Source organism: Syngnathoides biaculeatus, chromosome 11 (assembly GCF_019802595.1).
Source record: "Syngnathoides biaculeatus isolate LvHL_M chromosome 11, ASM1980259v1, whole genome shotgun sequence".
NCBI lineage: Eukaryota > Metazoa > Chordata > Actinopteri > Syngnathiformes > Syngnathidae > Syngnathoides > Syngnathoides biaculeatus.
This window is the reverse complement of record NC_084650.1, coordinates 2587825-2607455: the sequence shown is the minus strand read 5'-3', so window position 1 is coordinate 2607455 and position 19631 is coordinate 2587825. Positions and strand designations below refer to the sequence as shown.

The window sequence follows — 19631 nt, the reverse complement described above, 5'->3', positions numbered from 1 at the left end:
TTGGGTATTAAAGGAGCTTCCCTGAATTGCTCAGTCATTCACAAACAAAGATGGGGTGAGGTTCAAACGCTTTGTGAACAAGTGCATGAGAAAATAGTTAAACAGTTCCTCAACGTACAATTGCAACAAATTTAGGGATTTCAACCAGTGACGTGTGGTGAGGTTCACGATTGGTGAGGCACTCATCAGATCAGAAATAATCAGATATAAAACATGAACCCAATTTGAAGATAAGCCTACATTTCAATTTTCACCTTGAACAATTCATTGCTTTTAAATCATTTACATTCTTTAATTCTCAACTGTTCAAAAATACAACAGGAAGAAAAATTAGTTAATATAAAGTTAAATAATTTTTTTTCTTTTCACCAGATGAGCTGGGATCAGTCATGTGACATCTGGAGCTCTCTAAAGCTCAACTCAACACTGCCATGTGCTCAATTTTGAACCAGAACATCACAAACATAAAGATGAGGCTCCACTGCTGCTCTCAAAGTCTTGTGTGATCTCACCAAAAAAAAAAAAAAAAAAAAAAAAAAAAAAAAAAACTAGTCGGCACTTCCGGCTATGTGCCAAACATTGAGACATAAAAAACATTCAAACATCTATAATAAAAAAAAATAAAAATCTACTACACAGATGTCACTTAATGTGGGTATTTTTCGGAACATAACCCCTCCGTTAAACAAGGGAACACTTATTTCAAGTCCAAGGAATAGCAACACTGTTGAAGGAACTTCCACAACAGAGTTGGGAGAAATAGTAAATTTCGGTGGCGCAACTGGTTAGACCATTGGTCTCACAGTTCTGAGGACCGGGATTCATATCCCAAACACGCCTATTGGAGTTTCCATGTTCTCCCCGTGCTTGCGTGGGTTTTCTCTGGGCACTCCGGTTTCTTCCCACATCCCAAGAACATGCATTCATTGGAGACTCTTAAAATGCTCTTAGGTGTGATTGTCAGTGTGACTGTTCTATGTCTCTATTTGCCCTGCGATTGGCTGAGAAGCAGTTCAGGGTGTATACATTTTCTGAACCGCTTATCCTACCAGGGGTTGCGGGAGTATTGGAGCCTATCCCAGCTATCTTTGGGTAGAAGGTGGGGAACAACGTGAACTGGTTGCCAGCCAATCGCAGGGTACATAGAGACAAACAACCATTCACACTCGGAATCACACCTAAGAGCAATTTAGAATTTTCAGTTAATGCATGTCATTGGTGATGGTTTAAAATAGTTTGTATAAATTTAAATCTGTTTTAAACCCTAACCCATAAGATCTTTTGTAACTTAATTTATTTGCTCTGTGCTTTAATTTCAAAGTAAAATGAGAAATTAAACTTTAAATTTCAAATCGAAAACCATTTCCCGGCAGCGTATGGTGCCATAAAAACGTATTTTCCCCCACTTCTGATTTGTTTTTGTTTTTTCGCAAATCACACACGAATGTTTCATCAAACCAATTTTAACACCACTAAGAGACAATCCAAGGAAATTCAAAATGCAGTTTTCAAATGACAATTCAATTTATTAAGGCACACACATACAAAATCCAAACATTTCTGATGAGTTGTGAAAACATAATTGCCCCCTGATCCCAATAACAGGTTGTGCCACCCTTGGCAGCAATAACTGAAATCAAGCGTTAGCGATAATTGGTGATGACTCTTTCACATTGCTCTGGAGGAATTTTGTCCCACTCGCCTTTGCAGAACTGTTTCAACCCTGTCATATTGTAGGGTTTTCTAGCATGTAGTACCCATTTAAGGTCACACCACAGCATCTCAATTTGTTTTAAATCCAGACTTTGGCTTGGCCTCTCCAAAAACCTTGTATTTTTTTTAGAAGCCAATATGAGGTGGAGTTGCTGGATGAGCCAAGAGCGCTTTGAGATAGTTTGAGGGCACGGACTGATGGCCAGATCTTCTCCTTCAGGAGTTTCTGGTACATAGCAGAATTCATTGTCCTGGTCCTGAGGCAGAAAAGCAGCCCCAGACCATCATATTCTCACCATCATGCTTCACTGTTGGCGTCATGTACTTTTTATGAAATGTTGTGCCATTTTTACACCAGATGTAAAGGGCCGCACACCTTCCAAAAAGTTTGATTTTTGACTCATCAGTCGACAGAATGTTTCTCCAAAAGTCTTGAGGGTCATCAAGTTGTTTTTTGGCAAATGTGAGACAAGCCTTTGTATTCTTTGCTGACAGCAGGTGTTTTCACCTGGGAACGTTCCCATGGATGCCATTTTTGGCCAGTGTCTTATGATAAGAGTCATGAACACTGACCTTAGCTGAGAGGCCAAAGAGCCCTGCAGGTCTTAAATTGGTGTTTGAGTTTCTTTCGTGACCTCTTGGATGAGTCACTGTCGCATTCTTGGAGTAATTTTAGTTGGTCATCCAATCCTGAGAAGATTTGCCACTGTTCCCAGTTTTTTCATTTGTGGATAATGGCTCTGACAGTGGTTCGATGGGAGTTCCAAAGCCTTAAAAATTGCCTTGTAACCTTTCACTCACCTTTCCCATATTTGTAGTTAGTTACAGTGACTTTGTAATTTAACAAGGGCTGGGTGGCAATTCTGAAAGCTTTGAATTTTTTTTGTGCCTTAATAAATTGAATTGTCATTTGAAAACTGCATGTTGTATTTCCTTGGTTTGTCTCTGAGTGATATTGAAATTGGTTTGTTGATTTAATTCCTTTTTGTGTAATAGATATGAAGAAAAAAAATCAGGACTGTACATCTGTACATACAAACATACACAAACGTTTCATTGCTGAGTATTCCTGTTGGGAAAACAGCGTTTTTCCGAGGGAACAATCAAAGAGTCTAACCCACACAAAAGTATATCAGTCATCCCTTTGCGGAGTAGAACCAACCCCAGATGTTATTACAGGTTCGAGTGATCCGGTAATCTGGAAGTGTATCCCATCCCCCGGTAGAGGTGACGGGATAAGCGGACAGAGCCAGCACAAATACCAGCGACTACCGAAGGTGTGACGCAAGTTGCCCAACAGTCCAAGGTTATAGGGGCGGCGAGACGAGTACCACTCCCTTGTGGTTTGACCCCGGAAAAGGAGGAAAAGATGGAAGAAGAAGAAGGCAGAGACCAACAGGAAGCCCACGACGCACGTGTCAGCAATGAAGGCGAAGGCAAAGGCACGTGCTGAGACCTGACCTGGAGAGAGAGAGAGAGAGAGAGAGAGAGAGAGAGAGAGAGAGAGAGAGAGAGAGACATTTGACATTACCTAGACTATGACCATGACTTAGTCCAGTCACTAGAACAAAACAAACACCCTAAATCACATAAATTCAGAGAAAATAGAAGGTTCTATTGATCCATTTTCTATACAACTTATTAGGTCTATAGTGAACTACAATAAACCTAAAATGCATACATGTTGGAACATTGGAGAAAAGAAGATAGATGAGATAAGATGGATAACTGCGTGGAAAGAAAAACAATGATCAAAGAAATAAATTATGAAACACTTTATGAACATTAACCAATGAAAAGAAGACTGGTTTTGAATTGTGAATTATTTTAAAAAGCAAACTCATCGAAGAGCCACTGAAAAAATGATGGTATCCCTTAGAAAAGAGCAAATTTTGACCACAGGCATATGTTCATACAAGGTGTGTCCCCGAAATAGGGCGTATCATGCTCACATTCACACTTACAGGATGAGCAAATCAGTCTTTGATGAACCTACACCATCTACTTTATGTCGGAACTTCAGTGGAAAGAAGATGGATTAACAAACGAAAATCCACACTAATTATTTTGTGAAAAAATACAATCCATCAGGTTAAATGTCAGCACAAATCAGCAAAATGATACAATGATACTACATCTGAAGCCCCTCAGGGAAAGCTCTATTACCATGTCAGAATTTGATACAGTTGCCCAAAAACTGTAGAGAAAACGGTTCAGCAGCTTAAAACTTGAAAGAGCTGTCTTGATTTAATACCATTTGACTTTTCCAAACCTATTGTGAAATTAGTACCAGCTGATTTGCAACAAATAATCAATTGCTCACTGGTGAGTTTCCTAAACCTCTTTCAGTAGCTGGTGTTAAGCCTCTTCTAAAAAACAGAACACTGGACGATTCTGTTAGCAAACTATAAACCCATCTCAAATCTTCCTTCCATAGCCAAGATTCTTGAGAAAGATATTTTTAATACACTAAGCAATTTCTTAAATCTAAATTGACGTTTTGACAAATTTCAATCAGGTTTCCGAACTTATCACAGTACAGAATGTGCTCGTATTAAAGTGCTAAACGAGATAACATTGAATACAGACTGAGGAAAGGTCTCAATTTTAGTTTTGTTGGAACTCACTGCGGCTTTTGATACCGTAGATCACAATACACTGCTCAAAAGGTTGGAAACGTGGGTGGGACTAAAAGGAATGGTCCTTAAATGGTGCGGGTCCTATCTGGAGGAAAGGAGCTACTTTGTATCTATTGGAAGTGCTCAATGCTCAACAAATGGCAATGACACATGGGGTCCTTTCAAGGGTCAGTTCTCAGACCCCTCCTGTTCAGCCTGTTTGTGCTACCCCAGGGTCAAATTTTCCACAACTCTAGTTTTGAATATCATAACTATGCTGGTGACACAGTTATACAGTGCCTTGTGTAAGTATTCGGCGCCCTTGAACTTTTCAACCATTCGCCACATTTCAGGCTTCAAACAAAGATATAAAATTATTTTTTTTGTCAAGAATCAACAACAAGTGGGACACAATTGTGAAGTGGAACAGAATTTATTGGATATTTTAACCTTTTTTAACAAATAAAAAGCTGAAAAGTGGGGCGTGATATATTATTTGGCCCCATTGCATTAATAATTTGTAGCGCTACCTTTTGCTGCAATTACAGCTGCAAGTCGCTTGGGGTCTCTATTAGTTTTGCACATCAAGAGATGGAAATTCTTACCCATTCTTCCTTGCAAAACAGCTCGAGCTCTGTGAGGGTGGATGGAGAGCATTTGTGAGATTCTGGATTGGATTCAGATCTGGACTTGGCCATTCTAACACGTGGATATGTTTATTTGTGAGCCATTCCATTGTAGATTTGGCTTTATGTTTTGGATCATTATCCTGTTGGAAGATTAATCTCCGTCCCAGTCTCAGGTCTTTTGCAGACTTCAAGAGGTTTTTTTCCAGAATGGTTCTGTATTTGGCTCCTTTCATCTTCCCATTAATTTTAAGCATCTTCCCTGCCCCTGCTGATGGAAAGCAGGCCCAAACCATGAGGTTTCCACCACCATGTTTGACAGTGGGGATGGTGTGTTCAGGGTGATGAGCTCTGTTGCTTTTACGCCAAACATATTGTTTTGCATTGTGGCCAAAAAGTTTGACTTTGGTTTCATCTGACCAGAGCGCCTTCTTCTTCGTTTGGTGTGTCTCCCAGGTGGCTTGCAGCAAATCTTAAACGACACTTTTTATGGATATCTTTCATCCAGAGCGATCATAGGCCTCTTGGCTGCATCGCTGATCAGTCTTTTCCTTGCTCGAGGTGAAAGTTTAGAGGGACAGCCGGGTCTTGGTAGATTTGGACTGGTCTGATACTCCTTTCATTTCAATAAGATTGCTTGCACAGTGCTCCTTGAGATGTTTAAAGCTTGGGAAACCTTTGTTTCCAAATCTGGCTTTAAACCTTTCCACAACAGTATCTCAGACCTGCCTGGTGTGTTCCTAAGTCTTCACGATGTTCTCTGCACTTTAAACAGAACCCAGAGACTATCACAGAGCAGGTGCATTTATACGGAGACTTGATTATACACAGGTGGATTGTATTTATCATCATCAGTCAACATTGGGTCATTCAGAAATTCTCACTGAACCTCTGGAGTGAGTTTGCTGCACTGAAAGCAAAGAGGCTGAATAATATTGCACGCTCCACTTTACAGTTTTTTATTTGTAAAAAAAAGTATAAAATATCCAATAAATTTTGTTCCACTTCATGATTGCGTCCCAGTTGTTGATTCTTGACAAAAAAACAAAAAAATTATATCTTTATGTTTGAAGCCTGAAATGTGGCCAAAGGTTGAAAAGTTTAAGGGGCCCCGAATACTTTCACGAGGCACTGTATGTAGCACTGTCTACAGTTCAATTGAGGTGTTGTGCCACTGTCTAAAGCAGATAAGCGACTGGATGATCCAAAAATTTCTTCAATTAAACCATAACAAAATTGAGCTAATTGCTTTTGGTAATAAAGATAAAAAGACTGCTGTACGTAAATACCTGGAGTCACTATTTTTAAAAAGCAAAGACCAAGTCTGAAACCTCAGTGTTCTGATAGATTCCGACCTGACAAACAATCATATCAAATCAATTACAGAAACTGCCTTTTACCATCTAAACAACTGTGTCAAACAGACGAGGAGAAGCTCATCCATGATTTTATCTCAAATAGACTTGACTAGTGTAATTGTCTAATGACTGGACACCCCCAAAAAGAGCATTAAACAGCTGCAGCTCGTTCAGAAGGCTGCAGCTCGGGAGTGTGACCAGAACAAAGCGGTCAGAGCATATAACTCCAATCCTAAAGTTTTTACACTTGCTTCCAGTCGGTTTTAAAATAGATTTTGAAGTTCTGCTACTGGTCAATAAATCACTAAATAGTTTAGGTCCTGAATACGTGAAAGAAATTCTAATGGAATACAAACCCAGTACAGCTCCTGAGATCGACTGACTCAGGTCTAATAATGGAGCGCAGAGTACAAAAAAAAAACATGAAGGAGCAGTATTTAGCTATTATGCTGCAAAAAATGGAATAAATTGCCAACAGAGGTGACGTCAACCCCAAGTGTGGGTGTTTTCAAATCCAGATTAAAAACTCTTCTTTTTTTCCTCATGTGTATTAGAGTAGTACCACTTTTCAGGGATATTTTTTGCAGTAAATGCTACTTTAATTGTACTTTTTCATTTACGTATTTGAATGCTTTTATTCGTGTAAAGTGCATTGAGTTACCTTGTGGATGAAACGTGCTATACAAATACATTTGCTTTGCTTTCCTTTTGAGCAATGGTCCAGTGAGTGACGTTAGGCTGCATTTGCATGTCTGGGCATGAATTGTGTCCTCAAGCAGCTATTTGTATGTCACTGTTTCCATTCACGGCAGCACATTGGCCAGCAGGTTAGTATATCTACCGCACAGTTCTGAAGACTGGGGTTCAAATCCTGACCCATCTGTGTGGAGTCTCCATGTTCCCCTCAGCATGGGTTTTCTCCGGTTTTCTCCCACATCCCAAAAAGATGTGTGGTTGATTGAAGAGTCTAAATGGCACATAGGTGTGAAAGTGACTGTGTAAGGTTGTTTGTTTCTATGTGCCTTGCAATTGGTGATAAGGTCAAGGTGTAACCTGCCTCTTGCCTGAAGATAAAGTGAAGAAAATAAGTATTTCAACACCCTGCTATATTGAAAGTTCTCCCACTGAGAAATCATGGAGGGGTCTGTAATTTTCATCGTAGGTGCATGTCCACTGTGAGAGAAATAATCTAAAAATAAAATCCAGAAATCACAATGTATGATTTTTTTTAACGATTTATTTGTGTGATACAACTGCAAATAAGTATTTGAACACTTGAAAAAAACAATGTTAATATTTGGTACTGTAGCCTTTGTTTGCAATTACAGAGGTCAAACATTTCCTGTAGTTGTTCACCAGGTTTGCACACACTGCAGGAGGCATTCTGGCCCACTCCTCCACATAGATCTTCTCTAGATCAGAAAGGTTTCTGGCCTATCACTGAGAAACACAGAGTACCCTCCAAAGATATTCTATTGGGTTTAGGTCTGGAGACGAGCTAGGCCACGCCAGAACCTTGATATGCTTCTTACGGAGCCACTCCTTGGTTTTCCTGCCTGCGTGCTTCGGGTCATTGTCGTGTTGAAAGACCCAGCTACGACCCATCGTCAATGCTCTGACTGAGGGAAAAAGTTTGTTTCCCAAAATCTCACAATACATGACCGCGGTCATCCTCTCTTTAATACACTGCAGTTGTCCTCTCCCATGTGCAGAAAAACACCCCAAAGCATGATGCTACCACCCCCATGCTTCACAGTAAGGATGGTGTTTTTGGGATGGAACTTATCATTCATCTTCCTCCAAACACGGTTCACTGAATTATGACCAAAAATTTCCATTTTGGTCTCATCTGACCACAAAACTTTCTCCCATGACTCCTCTGTATCATCCAAATGGTCATTGGCAGACCGAAGACTGGCCATGACACGTGCTGGTTTAAGCAGGGGAACCTTCCGTACCATGAATGATTTCAAACCATCACGTCTTAATGTATTACCAACAGTCATCTTGGAAACGGTGGTCCCAGCTCTTTTCAGGTCATTGACGAAGTCCCGTCATGTAGTCCTGAGCTGATTCCTCACCTTTCTAAGGATCATTGAGAGCCCACGAGGTGATATCTTGCATGGGGCTCCACTCCAATTGAGATTGACTGTTAGGTTTCGCTTGTTCCATTTTCTGATGATTGCTCCAACAGTGGGTGTTTTTTCACCAAGTCTTACTGATTGTATGGGGTGGACAGGTGTCTTTATGCAGCTAACAACCTGACACAGGTGCATCTGATGCAGAGTAATACATGGAGTGGTGGTGGACTTTTCAAGGCGGACTAACAGGTCTTTGAGGGTCAGAATTCTAGCTGATAGACAGGTGTTCAAATACTTATTTGCAGCTGTATCTTTAATTGTTAAAAAAAAAATCATACATTGTGATTCCTGGATTTTTCCTTTTAGATTATGTCTCTCACAGTGGACATGCACCTTGGATGAAAATTTCAGACCCCTCCATGATTTTTAAGTGGGAGAACCTGCAATATAGCAGGGCATTCAAATACTTATTTTCTTCATTGTAGCTAGGGTAGGCTCCAGCATGCCCGCGACTCTTGTGAGGATAAGTGATACAGAAAATGAATGAATGTTTCCGCTCAATAAACAGCTGAAAGTGCCTCAGGAATTATGGCTCTACTTGCCCAGGTATAAGGGCATTACTGTACTTTAATTGCGGAGCTCTTTTCACTTAAGAGGCAGTACATCTCAAACAAAAATAAAAAAAGTCAAACAGGTGTACTTTTTAACAAAAAAAATTCTCGGTACTCTTAAGTCAAGGTACTACTGTACACCATACTTAACTTATTCATTGTCAAGTATTTATTAAGAGTGTAATGATTCACTTTAGTAATGATTTGATTCATATCACGATTTGTGGTTACTGATTCAATTCTTAGCATGAAATGAGGTGAAACGAGTCAATGGCTGGAAATCAATTCAGTAACATCCATCCATTTTCTGAGCCCATTATCCTCACTAAATTCATGAGCCAATCCCATCTGTCATTGGGTAGGAGGCGGGGTACACCCTGAAGTGGTTCCCAGCCAATTGCAGGGCACATGGAGACAGACAGTCACAATCACACCTCGGGGCAATTTAGTTTTCAATGAATGCATGCACGGGGAAAACATGCGAACTCCACATAGGTGGGGCCGGGATTTGAACCGTCGTCCTCAGAATTGTGAGGCCAACACTTTACAGCTACTCCACCGTGGCACCAGGGAAAAAAAAACAATTATATGATATATACATGACTTCAGCTCGGATTTTACTGGTTCAATGTTTTGTAGGTGTAAGAGGGTGTCTGGGGAAATATAGAATTAACCTTTTTCCTGCTAAAAGAAAAAAGGCTATTGTTACATTTGGTAGAATTTCTGTAGATACAATCGTGGAATATGATATTCTGTGAGTCATGAGAAATTTCTAAAAATGCTCTAAAATAGCTAGCATTCTAAGGGATTGCCTTAACTGAAAAGAGTTTGACATTAAGTACCGTCATTTGTCGAGTATAATGCGCACCCCCAAAGTTTACCTAAAAAAAAAAAAAAAAAAAAAAAAGGAATAATTCAGGAAAACCCTTCTACCAATGTACAATGTGCACCACCAATTTGTTTCTACCCATATGCTCAAAATATTGGGAATTATCTGTATTTATATTTTGTTAGAACTTGAGGTAGCAGAAATGAAGATGCCGATGTTCTCGCTTGGTGTGAACAGGTTGGATAGGATTAGAAATGAGCTCATTAGAGGTACAGCCAAAGTTGGATGTTTTGGAGACAAGGTTAGAGAGAGCAGACTTCGATGGTTTGGACATGTTCAGAGGCGAGAGAGTGAGTATATCGGTAGATGGGTGCTGAGGATGGAGCTGCCAGGCAAAAGAGCGAGAGGAAGACCAAAGAAAAGGTTGATGGATGTTGTGAGGGAGGACATGAGGACAGTGGGTGTTAGAAAGGAGTATGCACGAGTGTGTATATTGGTAGAAGGGTGCTGAGGATGGAGCTGCCAGGCGAAAGAGCGACACGAAGACCAAAGAAAAGGTTGATGGATGTTGTGAGGGAGGATATGAGCACAGTGGGTGTTAGAAAGGAGTATGCACGAGATAGGCTTAGATGGAAAAAGATGACACACTGTGGCGACCCCTAACGGGACAAGTCGAAAGAAAAAGAAGAAGTATTGTTTTTAAAAAAACGTCTGTACAATAATCATTGTGCATGTGCTGATGTAGCCGTAAGATAATCTCGGGACAGGCAACAGGAGACGCTTGTCCTGGTCCCTGTAATTATCAGAACAGAATCCCTCAACAAACTAAAATAAATGCTCAATGTTGGTGTAACATTTTATTAATACTGTTGCTAACACATATTAGAGTCTTAAATACCGTAATTTCTCTAGTATAATGCGCCCTGACGTATAATGAGCACCCCCAAAGTTGACCCCAAAATAAATAAATAAATAAATACAAAATTAGGAAAACCTTTCTACCAATGTACAATGTGCACCACCAATTTGCTGCTACCCATATACTCAAAATATTAGGAATTATCTGTATTTATATTTTGTTAAGTTTGTACTTGTATTGTTCTTCAAAAACTGTCTGTACAACAATCATAAATAATAATCATTGTGCATGTGCTGATGTAGCGGTAATATATAACTTGGGATAGGCCACAGGACACGCTTGTCCTGGTCCTTGTAATTGTCAGAACAGAATCCCTCAACCAGCTAAAATAAATGCTCAATGATGGCATAACATTTTATTAATACTGCTGATAACATATATTACAGTCTTAAAAATAACTATTAACACTGTTAAACTTAAAAAAATGTTTGCATTAAATATTTGTGCATAAAACATTTGTGCATCGTGCAGTTTATCCTCTACATTCCACATCCTTAGCCAAGACTTCCAAAGAAGCATCTGACTCATCTCCAGTCTGAAAAATATCCAATAGTAGCCACCTTTAGTGCATCACTGTTGAACTCATCATTGATGACTTGGTCAACTTCCGGTGCCTCCTACATTGCATCATGAACATCTTGCTCCCACAGCATGTCATCCTCTGTGCTATCCATGGCGTTTGTGAGGAAATATGTTTTGAATCCCAAGAGTTTTGGTTCAGCAGCGCACCCTTCTCGCCCTCCATTCAACTACAATCTGTAGGATCTTTCACTATGGCGTCAGGTGGCTATCAAAACAACGTGAGCTCAAACTATGTAGAAACGAGAGTAATGGGCACGTTTAAAAAAAGCGAGCATTTTAATTGTGTTCGGTCTCCCGTTTTTGTTTTTGTTTTGTTTTTGTTTCATTACGCCCTTACTACATAGTTGGAGCTCACACTGTTTTGATAACGACCTGAAACCATTGAGCTCTCATTGTTTTGACTGCTGCGCCGCTTCCAGGTTGCTTGCAACAGCGTTGACATATTTTTTTTTAAAAGTGGTTCCACAACTAGTAGTTGTAGTAGACAGTTTTTGTTTTAGTTTAAGTTAAAACAAACTCATGGGCAAGATCGTAAAATGCAAAGCTCCCTGAGGAGGACAAAGAGATCAGGTTGGGGGCGCACATTACCGTGATAAATATAAATGTGTAACATAAGACATCGAATATCATACCAAAATGTATATCTACACCTTTTTTAACCACTCAATGTATCTGTATATGACTATACAATGTGATTGTATTTTTTTTTCATCCATACCTAAATATATTGCGCTATATGAATTTTTTGAAAATATTTTGGGAAAAAATTGCGCGTTATTTATTATTATTATGTTATTTTGGAGAAATTAAATCCTGTTAGGGGTCGCCACAGCGTGACAGCTCAGATGAATGCTCATATTTGTTTGGCACACCTTTTATGCCGGATGCCCTTCTTGACGCAACCCTTCTTGGGGAGTAGAGGCCCCACTGAGATACGAATTTACGACCCCTGGTTTACCAAACCAATCCTCTAACCACTGACCGATGGGGCCAAAACAAAAGGAGGCTGACATTGAATGAGTTAATTACCTGAAACCAGCATGATCCAGGGTATCATCAGCAGGAAGACGCTGTGCAATGTCACACCTTCCTTCAATATGGTGATGAAGACCTCAGCGTTCATCAGCGTGGCGTAAAGTAGCCCCGACCACATGAAGAGCAAGCAGGTGAGGAAGTAACGGTAGTTACAGAAACCCACGCACTGCCCAAAGAACACGCAGTGGTGGTCCCGTCGCAACACGCATACGTTGCAATCGTAGCAATGCGAGCAGCGTGGAGGAGTGTGTGTTTCACACGCATAACAGTACCTGGGGAATATGTAAAAAAGGCAGAGCTTCTGTTAGATGGCAAGTCTTTGATTACAACTCAGATGACATAAGGTTCGAACAATTGGGAGCAGTGGCGGCAAAATCAAACCAAATCAGCAAAAGATCTCAACCTCACAAGTCTGCTGCACTTGTGGTAAGTTGCCCTAAAGCATCAATCCATCCATTTTCCGTCCTGTTTTATTCTGACTGGCGTCTCGAGCGTGCTGGAGCCTAACCCTGAACTGGTCGGCAGCCAATCTCAGGGCACATACAAACAAACAACCATTGCAATCAACCCATCAGTATTTGGAAAGTGAGAGGGAATCCGAGTACCCGGGGGAAAAAAAAACACACAGACAAGGGAAGAATATGCAAACTGCAAACAGGTGGGGCCGGGATTTGAACCCAGGTCCTCAGAAATGTGAGGCAGAGGTGATACCAGTTGCTCTCCGTGCCGATGACTTAAATCATGAGACATAAATGAATGAAAAATAAAAAAATAAAAACAACGAGAAAAGCGGCTCACCTCCATCCCTGTCCCACACTATCCCCTCCAAGGAACACACCCTTGATGCTGGGGCTGGTGCGGACAAATAGTACGGCGTTCCAGCAAATGTTGCAAAGCATGATGTACTGAACCAGCAGGTGGACGGATTTCCACTGCAAGGACCACTCCGTCCTCTTCTGGTCCGCCTCCAGCGGAGCCTCGACCAGCACCAGGTAGCTCACCTCCCCGGTAATGGAGAAGACCAGGAAGGTGTTGAAGATGACAGGGAGATGGTAGCACGTCCTCTCCACCTTGCGAAACACGTTGGCTGCGTAGCTCGTCATATCTGCTGGTCCTGACCGTCAACAGACTACAACTGGGCGGAAGAACTGATTGGACGGACACACCGTGTTTGCTATCTTCATTTGCGAACAAGACACTCGGTTAGCTTTCGAACATAGATGTGCGTGCCGGGAAAAAATATTAGACTACGTTACGTATCTTTCTAGCGATTTAATTTAACGTTACGATTGAAGCACATGAACGTACACCGGCTGGACTTGGCTTGACCGAGACACTTAAGATTAAGTCACATCCGGAATAGCTTCGCTTCCATTCTATGCAGTATATAAATATATATTTGTCTTGACAGTTGTGTAAAACAATATAATACTGCTTCCTAAAGACGACTTTCTATGGTTTGATGCATTTGATAGGCAAAGGTTGGAAAACTATAGAAACCAAGAATAACGCTCGTTATGGGTAGCACAATGTCGTTTCAAAACAAATAATTACTTTTCTTGCCCATTCTAAATAAATTAACTAGCCTCGCATCACAAGGAAGACATTAAATACTAGATTCAGTTTTACACACATTGCTTTTTTTGATACAACACAGTATTTATACATTTCGTTTAACCCGGAAGTTCATACAAACGGCGTATCCTAAAAGTAGTATTATTGTATTTTTTTTTTTTTTGCAATGCAGCGTGTAATAAAGAACCCAAACACAACAGAGAAAGCATTAGTCATAGTGGATTAAATTAAATCTCCCCCAACAAATTATTTAAAAGAATGGGACTCTCTCTCTCTCTCTCTCTCTCTCTCTCTCTCGCTCTCTCTCACGTGCCTGTATATGCAAATGCACTGTACTCAAAGAGGATTTCATCCCTTCTCTAAATCCGAGCACCCACGGCAAATCTGCGGTCATGGCCTCATCCGAGGAGAATTTACTGTCACTTGTTCATCTGAATGGCACAGATGTAAACAACATTTTTAGAACTCTCAGAGGTAATATTCACCAAAGAAGGTAAGATGGTTGATTGAGGGTTGTGGATTTTTCCCCCCTTTTAAATGTTTTAACAGTATTAGTTCTAATATTGTTTCATCATATGGCAGTACGTTTTTACTATCCAGTCTCCCAGCTGTGTTACAATATGAGTTTTTCCCCAAAGAGCTTCGAAAAGTTGAAGGAACCTGAACTCAATTTTCTGTATTGATACACACATGTGGGCAAAATAAATTATTTTGTTGTTCTCTGTAGTCGAATGATGGGTCTGCAACAACGCTGGCAGGAGCTGAAGAACAGAGAGAGTGCTGCCCGACATCACAACCAGCAGCTGCTGCAGCAGTTTAACAGGGCTCAAGACACACTAAGAGAGATGATGGCCACCACCGCTGCCATGAAGACGATTCGGGTAAAGAGACATGTCATGTAAAACATCAAAGAGGTCTCTTTGTCTCGCTCGTTCTTGTTTTTGATGCTGTATGACCCCTGTAGATGGAGTATGAGCTGTTTCTGGAAGGGAGCTATCCCTACAGGCAGAAGCAAGTCAAAGAGAAAGCACAACTTTATCACAGGAAGGTAAAAGCTGGAACATGGGTGTAATTTATTACAGTGAAGAAAATAAGTATTTGTATTCTTCCTCTTAGAAATCATGGAGGGGTCTGTAATTTTCATCATAGGTGCATGTCCACTGTGAGAGAGATATTCTAAAAAGAAAAATCCAGAAATCACAATGTATGATTTTTTTACTAATTTATTTGTGTGATACAACTGCAAATAAGTATTTGAACAGCTGAGAAAAAAAATGTTAATATTTGGTACAGTCGCCTTTGTTTGCAATTACAGAGGTCAAACGTTTCCTGTAGTTGTTCACCAGGTTTGCACACACTGCAGGAGGCATTTTGGCCCACTCCTCCACACAGATATTCTCTAGATCAGACAGAGTTTCAGTACCCTCCAAAGATATTCTATTGGGTTTAAGTCTGGAGACTAGCTCGGCCATGCCAGAACCTTGATATGCTTCTTACGGAGCCACTCCTTGATTTTCCTGGCTGTGTGCTTCAGGTCATTGTCATGTTGAAAGACCCAGCCATGACCCTTCTTCAATGCTCTGACTGAGGGAAAGGGGTTGTTCCCCAAAATCTCACAAGACATGGCCACGGTCATCCTCTTCTTAATACAGTGCAGTCGTCCTGTCCCATGTGCAGAAAAACACCCCCAAACCATGATGCTACCACCCCCATGCTTCACAGTAGGGATGGTGTTCTTGGGATGGAACTCATCATTCGTCTTCCTCCAAACACGGTTCACGGAATTATGAACAAAAATTTCCATTTTGGTCTCATCTGATCACAAAACTTTCTCCCATGACTCCTCTGTATCATCCAAATGGTGATCGGCAAACTTAAGACGGGCCTTAACATGCGCTGGTTTAAGCAGGCGAACCTTCTGTGCCATGGATAATTTCAAACCATGACGTCTCAGTTTATTACCAACAGTCACCTTAGAAACAGTGGCCCCAACTCTTTTCAGGTCTTTGACCAAGTACTGTCATGTAGTCCTGGGCTGATTTCTCACCTATCTATCTTGCATGGGGCTCCCACAGTGGATGTTTTTTCACCAAGCTGCTTGGCAATTTCTCCGTAGCCGTTTCCAGCCGTGTGGAGTTGTACATTTTTGTCTCTGGTGTCTTTGGACAGCTCTTTGGTCTTGGCCATGTTACAAGTTTGAGTCTTACTGATTGTATGGGGTGGACAGGTGTCTTTATGCAGGTAACAACCTCACACAGGTGCATCTGATTCAGGATAATACATGGAGTGGAGGTGGACTTTTAAAGGTGGACTCACTGGTATTTGAGGCTCAGAATTCTAGCTGATAGGCAGGTGTTCAAATACTTATTTGCAGCTGTATCACACATATAAAAGGTTAAAAAATCATACATTGTGATTTCTGGATTTTTCTTTTTAGATTATCTCTCTCACAGTGGACATGCACCTATGATGAAAATTTCAGACCCCTCCATGATTTCTAAGTGGGAAAACTTGCAATATAGTAGGGTGTTCAAATACCTATTTTCTTCACTGTATTTGCGGGGTCCATGGAAACCCTGAGCTTGATGAATAGGCTCCAGCACACCCACGACCCTTGTGAGGATAAGCAGTATAGAAAATGGATGGCTGGATGGAATTTCCCTCTAAATATGTGAAAAAGCCAAACAAGACAACATCAGAAGTTGCTGTTTTTAATGTAATCTGCTCTCCCAACAGAGGATAGAAGACTATTCAAAGATGTGTTTGAATAGAGAAGAAGAAAAAGCGTCGTCGTCTTCTCTTGGAAAACCTTTACGTTCACATTGTAAGTGCTGTAGAAAATGTAGGTTCATTGTTATTGTATATCATTTTCCCTGTCATTGATATTATGTACGGTATCTTTGCACAGGTTATAGTGGACAGACACAGAAAGATGCTGCTACACAAGCATACAATTGCCATGGGGGTTCTTGTCCTCCCTACATGGACTGGCTTTCTTCTCATTCCTATTCAGACCGGACTGCCACAGCTTCCGTATTCCCTCCAACTTTACTTCCATGTCCTCAGAGTTTCCAGCTCCAGCACCTCATTACCACTCCATCACACCTCCAATGCAAGCCCAGTCAAAACGCATCAAGTGGGACTCGCAGTCAGGCCAAGAGCCCCCAGTCATCTGCGGTGTCTGATGGGGAAGACACCGAAATAAGAAGAAAGAGTAGTCATTTAACCCAGGAGCTGGATTATAAACCAGGTGCCAATAGTAAATATACAAGGTTTTGCTCTGTGTCTGTCTGGAAATTCATACACCTTTCTTTGTAAGAATAGTCCGCCTGTCCAGTTACCGTGTTGAAAATGGAGAGAGCAGCAGCACAGAGTCCAGACAGGTGAAGAGTAAGAAGAAGAGGAGGAAAACAAACACCTCATCGGACAGAGACAGAAGCAGCTCAAGGGAGTAAGACCTTCTCATTAGTTATACAATCTTATACTTATTTTACATGTTCACTCATGTTACTCTCACTTAAAGTAATGGATCACTATCTACTCTAATTTGAGTTAAAAAACACACAAACACACACACACCTACAGGTCCTTAATCTAGTGGGATCCCATATAAGAGCACTTTCAAAAATGAGTAAAAAAAGAAAAACAATGCTCACTCTTGATTGACAATGTTACAGAGGTATTACTTGTTTATCATTGTAGTTTTAGGGTGGCGTAGACTCACACGGAATCATACTGAGAGGTATTTGTAGCATTTTGTCCCTCTCATCAACGTAAACTTAAAGTTCAAGTGTCATGAAATGGATGATTTTTTGTATGTTATTAATGAAAAAACGTCAGCCAATATGGGCCCATGCGTTTTTTCACCACAAAACACCATTTTAGCGTATACAGCTTTTTGTAACTCCTGCCATGAAAATCCTCTCGAGGGATTTGTTTTTGAGAAGAAGCAGGAAGTGACGTAAAGGACAGCGTTAGCATTAGTTTTACCTCTAGGAAGGTGGCTCGTTGTTCCTTCGTGTTAGCCAAAATGCTGGCTCGTTGCATTGCTAGACATTGCTTGAACACTCGGGAGAATGGAATTACCCTTCATAAGTTTGAAAGAGACCTGGTTCGTTGTGAAAAATTGATTACACTGGTGCAAAGGACGAGAGCTTCGTGGGCTCCAAATGGCAGGTAGGTGTGTATACAGCTACTAAAAAAAATAATAGTTTGGGGCGGACCACGTAATCAGCAACAAAAGATCCGCTTATGAAATGTGTCGATGTGCGCGTCGGACGGTGGCGAATCTGAAAAACCCAGCCAACAATGTCGCACTCAGCCTCGTGTGTGCAGTAATGCGCCCTGGCTCGATAGTGTTCATTGCGCACTGCGGTGGCTGTGAACAACCCTCTAAAAGCAGCAGCCTCGGCTCCGTTATATGGCACCACGGCGCCGAAAATCAGCCACACCGGCTGAGGCGCTGCCTTCGGTGGGCAGAGCTTCAGTGCAGGCTGCGCATCGGGCTTTGCGGACGGAGGCGGCTCTGAAGAACCCAGCCGCGTGCGTGCAGTAAAGCGCCCCGGCTGACTGTGTTGTTCATCGTACTGCGGCGTCTACGAACACCACCCTAAAGCAGTACAGCACAGCTCCGTCATAAGCCACACTGGCTGGCTGCGATGACCCGCGACGGCTCATCTCCGCCGCGGAAGTAGATCGGACGGGGATGTTGTTTGGCCGTGATCGCATATCATCTGAATATTGTAGGGATTTGCGAGTTTGGACCCTACGCGTGTTCATGAGTCGAGGAAGATATGACCAATGATTAGAAAAAGTTAACAGGAAATGGATTTATTACAAAGGAAGGTGCAGTACAGACGTCCAGGTCTTATCTAGGTATCTGCCGCACACAAGACGTGTCTTCTGGCAGGATAGCCAAAGAAGAAGACAAAAGCTGCCCAGCAACACAAGGTTTTTATATGTATGGGTCCATGGTAAAAGTGCAATCTGGTCCTGGGCCGGGATGGTAACTTTCCGCTCCTTATCTGGTGTCGTTCGTCTCCATAGCAACGCCTGGGAGAGGAGGATGCCGCCAGCCGCTTTTCTGTGTTCAAAGATCAAGGACAACCACCGACTCCACAATACATCCTTGTCTGATTAGCAATTGGACAACATTTTATCTGTTGATTAAATGTATAAGGTCATATTTAAGCAAATAATGAAAGTGCAATAAAAGTAAAATAGTCTTCATTTTGGCTCAAAACAATAGTGTAATATTGTGGTGTTGTCCTTTAAATGAAATCTCTGACAGTGCAGACCATCACCTTTTTAAAAGTAGACTTTTGCTTTGGATTTTGGAATGGAAACTGTACTTAAAAAGTGCCCGGAGAAAGTACTGTATCCCGGCATTTGATAAATCAATTCATTCTAAAAGAACCACTGAATTTAAAGGTCATGAACAGTCATGAAATGCATGATTTTTAGTATGTTATTAATGAAAAAAAACAGCAGGTGGTATGGACCAATGTGTTTTTTTCCCACCACAAAACATGATTTTGAAGTCTACGGCTTTTTGTAACTCCCGCCATGAAAATCCTCTCGGGGGATTTTTCGAGAAGAAGCAGGAAGTGACGTACAGGGCAGTAGCGCCCACACGCGGACTCGTTTGTTTTTATTGGTTTTACCTGCGGGAAGGTAGCTCTTTG

General features: G+C 41.3%; 2 protein-coding genes across 7 annotated transcripts in view; one reads left to right on the top strand and one right to left on the bottom strand.

Moving 5' to 3' along the window:
* Positions 1-519: 519 nt before the first annotated feature.
* On the bottom strand, positions 520-13475 carry zdhhc24 (zinc finger DHHC-type containing 24). The gene is made up of 3 exons (XM_061835637.1): positions 13171-13475; positions 12367-12644; positions 520-3174 (listed from the first exon to the last, which is right to left on the bottom strand). The coding sequence occupies exons 1-3, from the start codon at positions 13473-13475 to the stop codon at positions 2846-2848; spliced, it is 912 nt and encodes a 303-aa protein (XP_061691621.1). The 3' UTR covers positions 520-2845.
* The window catches only part of LOC133509007 (high mobility group nucleosome-binding domain-containing protein 5-like), a 13451-nt gene continuing 7267 nt past the window's right edge, over positions 13448-19631 (top strand). For 4 of the 6 annotated variants that reach the window (XM_061835625.1, XM_061835623.1, XM_061835624.1 and 1 more), the window contains exons 1-6: positions 14206-14440; positions 14675-14828; positions 14912-14995; positions 16684-16771; positions 16856-17197; positions 17272-17398. In XM_061835625.1, coding sequence (XP_061691609.1) covers positions 14340-14440; positions 14675-14828; positions 14912-14995; positions 16684-16771; positions 16856-17197; positions 17272-17398 — 896 coding nt within the window. In that variant the 5' untranslated portion in view covers positions 14206-14339. Of the gene's footprint in view, positions 13575-14205; positions 14441-14674; positions 14829-14911; positions 14996-16683; positions 16772-16855; positions 17198-17271; positions 17399-19631 lie in introns of those variants that run through there. The other 2 variants (XM_061835627.1, XM_061835626.1) reach the window with 2 other exon arrangements.

Coding starts and splice junctions, on each gene's coding strand:
- zdhhc24 (XM_061835637.1), bottom strand. CDS start 13,475: ATGACGAGCTACGCAGCCAACGTGTTTCGCAAGGTGGAGAGGACGTGC. Junction 12,645..13,170: donor AGTGTGGGACAGGGATGGAG/GTGAGCCGCTTT, acceptor CATATTCCCCAG/GTACTGTTATGCGTGTGAAA. Junction 3,175..12,366: donor CTGGATCATGCTGGTTTCAG/GTAATTAACTCA, acceptor CTCTCTCTCCAG/GTCAGGTCTCAGCACGTGCC.